Below are 7,302 nucleotides of genomic sequence, written 5' to 3' on the forward strand. Positions count from 1 at the left end.
TCTTGTGCAGGCCGTGGTGCTGACTGATGGATGACCTACAGTGGAGATTAAAACCTTGAGTTGGCCTTTCGGCTGGCAAGGCCGGATGTGAAATGCTGGGCAGCCCAAGGCTAATGGCTCTGTGGCTGTTGTCATTTTTCAGTCCTGTCTGACTCTTCACAGCCCTATTTGGGGTTCTCTTGGCAGGGATTCTGGAGAGGTTTGCCACCTTCCTCTCCAGCTTATTTTACAGGTGAGGAAACTGAGGCAAACAGGGTAAAGTGACTTGCCCAGGGTCACACAACTGGTAAATATCTGAGGCCGGATTTGAACTCCAAGAGATAAGTCTCCCTGACTCCAGGCTTGGTGCTCTGTCCACCGTGCCTCCAGATGCCCTGGTCAAGGCTTGACGTCTACCTTTTGGGACTTAGGCACAGGGGGCTTGGGTTCTGTCTGTGGAGACAGAGCTTAGGGCTTTGGAGGCCCCTCCAAAAGCAAGAACTTCCCTCTGACTTGAGATCTCTCTGAGCCAGGGTTGGCTTTCAGAGGCAGAATGGAGAATGGAGAAGTCACGGCCAGCTGTGAAATGTTCATCTGAGAAGCCCTCCAAGGCAGCCCGAGGTAGTAGGCCAAGCCCTGGACTTGGAGGCAGAGGGTCTGGGTTCAAATCCTTCTCTTCCCCTCACTGCCTAAGTGGCCTTCCCCTTTCTGGGCCTCAGTGAGTGGTCTAGATGACCTTTGAGTTCCCTTTCTGGGGTTGGTCCTCTAAATCATTGGGGGTTCATAATTTCGGTGACCCCACAGTCCCAGACTTCAGATTCTTCGCAGGGAGGCTGAGGAGCCTGGCTGATGCCTTTGGAAGCAAGGGCCAACCTCGCTGGTGCCCTGCAGTCATTTGGGTGAGCTTGAGGTAGGCCTTGCTCCAGATGGGGAAGAAAGGAGCAGCATCATTATTTCATCCATTTTAAGGAAGCAAAGTTTCACTTCCCGGCTCAGAAGCCTTCAGTGGAGCCCCCCTCCACGGCCTCTTCACTCTTCAGCCCTCCCCAGCCCACTTCCTCCTCCATATTTCCCATCAGTCCCGTTTCATGGCCAACCTGGGGGCTGCTTGCTGCTCCCCAAACCCTCAGGCCTGTTCATTTTGCACACACTGCCTCCCACATCCAAAATGCACCCCCAAAACTATATCTCCCTCCACGTCTCAGCGGAGGTACCCCTCCTGAGTCAATCAATCAGCGACTGCTAGGTATCAATCACTGCACTAGAGGCTGGGGGTGCCTTCCCAGAAGCCTCAGGAAGGAGGCCCCTCAGGAAGGAGGGGGTTGGCTTGGTTAGGTAACACACCCAGATGGCCTCTCACAGAGGCTCCCTGCCTCCTGGAGACTTCTGCATTCCCCTACCAAGCGGCAGGCTCTTGCCTCTCCCAGAAGCAGGTGACTCCGTGTTAGGGGCACTAAGCCCCATTACAATTGGAGGCAAAGAGAACAGCAGCATCAGATTCGAGGATCGGGATGAGAAGAGGGTCAGCCTAACCCATTTAAACAAGTTGTTGATGCCAAGAAACGGCGACAAGATCCCAGACAGAACACAAAGACAGGCTCACGAGGAGGGGAGAACAGCAGGTGTCCTCTGTGAGCCCGGCATTCACCGTCCCGTGTAGAGAAAACTGGGAGCTACCTTCCCGTGCTCCAGGGGCTCCCGAGCCATGGGCAGGGCCCCAAGGGCTGCCACAAGGGGTCCCTGAGACCCCGCCCCCCGCCGTGAGTGCTCCGCACGAAGGGAGTCCAGCGCCAGTGCCCCGGAGGTCTCTGAATGGCACCCCTGCCAGGAGTTTCCAGTGAAAGTATTGAGATGGGCCAGGTGAGAGTGTCTGGCTCCATCCCAGATGATGCCAGCAGCCTTTCAAAGCCACTCTGGTGCCTCACTCTAAAGCCAGCCAGGGAGTGCCGCTCCAAACATAGCTCGGGGGAAAGTTCAAATGGCTTCTTTTTAAAGAGTTTTCTCTCTGTATATAAAAATCTCATTGCAGAGGCCATCACTCCGATCTTCAAAGCCCGTGAGATTCTAGACAAATACCGTGACACCTTCACTGGCCGATGGTCGGGATTTCTGGGAAGTAAGAACTTTCCAAGGTTTGTGACTTGGGATACTCTCTGTCCTTGCTTTTGTCTGAGGAGTGAATCGTTTCAGGGCTGAACAAATCAGGCGTGCCCTGAGCAGAGAGGGGAGGCCGCCTAGCTCCTGCCCTGCCACCTGGTCATGGGCTTACTTCTCAGCCCTGCCCAAAGAGGGGAGGCCGCCTGGATGCCCATCTGGTCACTGCCAGAAATCTGCTCATCCAGGGTGGTGTTAGCACTGAGGGAGACTCCCGGACTGGCCCGCTTGGGCTTTCACTGAACAAGGGGCCACTCCCACTCCTTTTGGGGCACAGCAACCCTCTGAGTGTGGGCGGGGTGGAGTGATCCTCCAGGATCCCCCACCCCACATCAGAGGATCAGAGGTCAGCTCTGTGCACTCCCTCACCCACCCCCCAGAATGTGCCTTTGGTGGTCTGGGTTGTCACAACCAGCTGGAGCTGACCACCATGGATGGGACACTTCAGACTGCTAGCACCAAACCCAGGCTCCCAGTGTGACCCAGCCCGATGGCACAGGAGTCCTTGAGGCACGGCCTTCTCTCTGCACAGCAGAATCTGCCCCAGAGGAAAAGGCACATCTATCTGTCCCTCCTTCCTCCTCAAGAAATATCTCTGCCAAGAGCCTGCTCCCACTGCCCTGCTCCCCCCAGCTACTGTGTGAGCAGGGATATGCCGAGGAGAGCAAGACAGCCAAAAATCCAAGGTGGCGGGGTGCTGCCGCTGGGAGAAGTGGGGAACACGTTATTAAGCATGATCCAGGGACCTAGCAGGGACTGAGAAGTGACCTGAACCAGAGCCCTCGTGCGGTGCCAGGTGGTCAGTGATGGCCTCTGCCAGTGATCCCCACCCCTGGGGGCTGGGGGCACGCACATTCTCATGCTGCTCCTCTCCCCCCTCCTCCTTCTCTTCCTCCAGCCAAGCAGACTGGGAGCAGTGCTTGAACAACAGCAGTGGGTTTTTCTTCTATGGCATGGAGAACCTGCTGTCTCACGTGCTTATAGACAGTCTGATCACCATGAACCTGCAGGGTGAGAGGCAGCAACTGGGGTGGGGCCGTCCAGCAGAAAAAAGGGAGGGCTAGGGGAGAGGGGGAGAGAGGAAGGTGGGGGAGGAGAGGAGCAGGTGTGGAGGGGCAGAGGGGAGAACTCACCTCCACGTGGCTGTGTCCCTCCCTCCACTGAAGCCGCTCTCCTGACCTCCCTGCTGGCCCTCCCCCCCATCTTCCTGCCTCACGTGTCTGTCCAGTCTGTCCTCTTCTCAGTCTCCAGCGGTTCTTCCCAGCCACAGTCCTGTGGGTGCTTCTGAAGGTCCAGCCCTTGGCTCTCTTCCCTCCTCCACTTCAGACCTCTCTTCCAAATCCACAGACCCAGATCCAGGAGCTCCCTGAGACTCCCAGGCCAGACACTGACCTTTGTATACAGTGGTGCTTTATAAATGCCTGTCAGGTTCGATTTGCTCTTCAGCTGCCCCGATGTCCCACATCCCTCCCACCCCTGTGGTGGCAGGCACGGGCACCAACCCTCCTCCCAGTCACCCAGGTTGAGGCTTCCTGGCTTTTCCCCCACCCCAGCTGAGTCTCCCACCTGACCCCTTCTCTCACTGCCATGGTCACCACCTGGCAGAGACCCTCATTGCCTTTGCTGGGACTTGCCAGTCGTCATTGGTCTTCTCCCATGGCCCAAACAGCCATCCTAAGCTCAGGGCTGGTCATGCCATTCCCCTGTTCAAGAACCTCTGGGAGAGAACGCAGAATCTGCCAGGCATTTAAGACCCTGCCCAAGCCAGTGACACCCCTCCTTTCCAGACTTGTTCCAGACCCCTCAGCCACAGTCTCCTCCCTCCACACCTTTGTCTGCCTGGTCCCCATCCCCCACATGAGGAGAAGCTCCTTGTGGGCAGAGCCTGGGGCGAACCCTGGTTGGGCCCAGAGAAACTCAGCTGGCAGGGTTCTGGAGCCCAATGGCTCCAGAGGAAGGCATGGTGGGTGCAGGCCATGTCCTCCAGTGGCCGCCAGCCTGGTCTCAGGAGCCCCTGAAGAGTCTGAGGGTCTGCCCTGTGTTTCAGAATGCCAGATGATAATTCTACTGAACTTGACACATACCGTGTACAGTGCCCGGAGGCGGGCCAAGTTCGATGAAATCCAGAGGTATGGATCCTGTCCTGCAGAGCAGGAACACCCCTGGCCCACGTCTCCCTCCTTGGGGACAGCCACCCCTGCTGCTGGTAGGGGAGACCACAGGGCGTAGGAAGACACATCCAAGTGCACCCAGAGCACATCCCCGCCACCTGGCAGGGCCTCCCACAGATGCTAGGGGGAAACTCAGGTCCCAGAAGTCGGGGGTGAGAAGGAAGAGAACTGTGGGCCTGGGAGACAGCCAGGGAGGACCCACATGGAGGGGAGCTAGGTATACTGGAAAGGTGGAAGGGGCAACAGGCTGTGTGTGAGGAGGTCGTGAGAGTGTGTGCAGCAGGGTTACTTGGTGAATGACCCCTCTCCAAGGGGGAACCCCTGGCCCCCACCTCAGCCCCCATCAGTGGATGCCCTTTTCTCAGCTCAGATCTCAACACACAGATCCAGCCCTGACCTCTCTCCTAGCCTCAGGTGTCCAATTGTCCGTTGAACTCGTGGAAGTGGACACCCTGTAGGCATCTCCGAAGCTTTGAGCTGTATTTTTAGGGAGGCTGCTGTTTTTTCAGACCTTCCCAACTGTTGCTGCACAAGCCAGTGGACACCGCCATCCTGCTCAGCCTTGTTGGGGTCCGTTGTGTGATGAGCAACCAGTGGGCCACATGCCTATACTACAACGGAAAGCGGGCAGACCTCCTGTGCGAGGGTGAGTGAGGCTGCAGGAAGAAGGGGAGCAGCCAGCTGCCCCCAGGCTTCTGAGTCCAGGCACTGACCAGCCATGCACTGGCCCTTCTTTAGACTTGCTCAGAATGGGAAAGCCAAGTGGGAAAGCCATCTACCATCTCCTGAAGAGTGGCCTGTGTGAAGTCATCAGGAAGGGTGAGTAGGGTCCTTCCCGTGTTTCTGCACATTGGCATCCCTTCCCATTAAAAAAAGTGATCCTGAGATCATCGGCGGGGCATCATAAGGGACACTGGATCCATGGTCTTCAGAGCACCTGAGGAGCCTGAGTACCACCGATGAACTTGGTAATGGGAGGCTGGGGGGTTCCTTGGGAAACCTCCGTTTCTCATGTATTAAATATCCCCCCGCCCCGATCGGTTGACTGGAACGGTCCCTCCGAAAGCAGCTGCTCCAGCATTCCCATTGTAAAGCCAAGGAGCAGAGCTCAGACACTGGGGGCTGGGGGCCCTATGGAACACTATGGCAGCCACACGCATTCTCCTGACGGTCACTTAGAGTGGGAGGAGACCGGAAAGGCTGTGGCAGCCAGGCTGCATTGTCTCCATCGCTGTCCCAGCCTCAGCTCCAGGGCAGAGGCAGAGGGACGGCTGTCTGGGAGAGGGAATGGAGAAGGACATCCTGGGGGAAAGTGGCAACAAGTTAATGAGAGCCTGGCAAAAGCTGGGGATGCCAGGGGGCTCATGACCCAGTGCTTTCCCAGACCTTCTCACTGGCCTCTCTCTGACTCAGCTTTCTTGTCTGTAAAAATGGAGCTAGCAATACCTGAAATGCCATCAAACCAGACAATTTCTCCAATAAAAAATATATCATCACTGATCTTGGGGGAGGGGGAGGGTGCATCCCAAGGGAGGAATGAAGGGGGGTTTGCAGCTGAGCTGTTGATTTCTCTTCCACCATATTCCAGAGGATTCTGTTTGAGGGGGCTGCTTTATATATATTTTGGGGTTTTTTTATGTTTTTTTTTCTCATCGGGACTTTGAAGGATCAGAAGATTATACATTTAGAGCTTAAAAAGGACCCTGAAGGTCACTGAGTCACTCCCCGCATTTTATAGATGAAGAAGCTGAGGCCCAGAGAGGTTGCATGTCTTAGCTGTGGTCACAGAGCTGGATGGTGTCTGAGGAAAGATGCCAAGGCCAGCACTCTCCCCACTGGCGTGTCACCTGGCTTTCAGCCTCAGAGTCCATTCTAGACAGTTAAAACCAAATCACCTCAATTCTCTGCAGTATTTTAGATGCCCTCTGAGAGGTTCTGTGTGAAACTGAAGGTAAGCAGAGAACGGCTCCATTACGGAGGCACACAAGCCCAAAAAAAGAGTAAGCCTACTCTTCCAGGCAGGACCTGCCATGGATCCAGGCGCCTTTGAGAGAGCAGGGGAAGGGTTAAGAACCTCGGGGCTCAGCGTCATTGCTGTCTGCTTCTTTGGTCTTGCCGCAGTGGGGTCCCCAGTATAGAGTTCAAATCCTGCCCTGGGGCATGTTGGACAAGCCCCTTCTGCTCTCCTGGCCTTGGGTGCCTGCTCTGCACCTTTGGATCATTCGCAGAACTCAAAGCAGGGCAGTGGGAAGCCCAGAGAGCCACTTGGAGCATCTTATGAGCTGAACAGAAGCCTGTTTCCTGTTTCCCCTTTTATAGGAGAGTCTCCTAGAACTTCTGGAGAAAAATCCTTAGACCAGAGAGCCTCCGTGCCCACCAGCAAAAACGTCTTCATGCCACGCTGGGCAAATTTCAACTTTGTGCTTTTTGGACTCCCAAACCTCTTCATTGTCTAAGCCTGCCTTGGCCCCATGCATGGAAGCCCAGGCCCCAGTCCCTCCTGAAATGGGACTCAGCTGCCCCATCTTCCACTCTTCCTTCTTGGAACCACCACTGGCCAGCTCCTCCTCTGACTCAGCTGCTCCTGCTTCCAGAAGCTGCCCAGAGCCCCAGATCTGCCCTGCCACATGCCAGGACACTTTCTGCTGTGACCCCAGCAGCAATGCTTAGTCTGGGGGTCCAAGGAGCCCTCTGGGGCCTTGGGATCGAGGGGCTTCGGATGGGTGGGGGCAGGGTGAGGTAGGAGGGAGGGCTGAAGAGTAAAGAAGTCCCTGGGAGGAAAACAGAGAGGTGGAACACAAGGCCCCAGGGAGCTGGGAGCTCAGGGTAGAGGCCTTGTCTGCTAGGCACAGAGGGGAGGTGGCCACAGTCTTGTGCCCCCTGAGGCTTTCCCAGACTGATTTTCCCAAGTTTCTTCAGCTCCTTTCTTCCCCTCACACACATTCTGATGCTTTTCATCCAGTAGAGTCAGGAAGAAGTCTGGACTTATGAGCATGAC

General features: G+C 56.0%; 1 protein-coding gene across 1 annotated transcript in view; it reads left to right on the forward strand.

Annotated features, from left to right (window-relative positions):
- The window catches only part of CFAP46 (cilia and flagella associated protein 46), a 144,937-nt gene extending 137,855 nt beyond the window's left edge, over nt 1-7,082 (forward strand). Inside the window, 7 exon segments of the mRNA XM_069101629.1 lie at nt 2,009-2,111; nt 3,032-3,144; nt 4,181-4,262; nt 4,814-4,950; nt 5,043-5,123; nt 6,327-6,424; nt 6,533-7,082. Coding sequence (XP_068957730.1) covers nt 2,009-2,111; nt 3,032-3,144; nt 4,181-4,262; nt 4,814-4,950; nt 5,043-5,123; nt 6,327-6,424; nt 6,533-6,760 — 842 coding nt within the window. The 3' untranslated portion in view covers nt 6,761-7,082.
- The last annotated feature ends 220 nt before the right edge of the window (nt 7,083-7,302 follow it).

This window comes from Petaurus breviceps, unplaced genomic scaffold (genome assembly GCF_028583685.1).
Source record: "Petaurus breviceps papuanus isolate PSGF00001 unplaced genomic scaffold, PetGlider_PUasm1.0 490, whole genome shotgun sequence".
Taxonomy (NCBI): domain Eukaryota; kingdom Metazoa; phylum Chordata; class Mammalia; order Diprotodontia; family Petauridae; genus Petaurus; species Petaurus breviceps.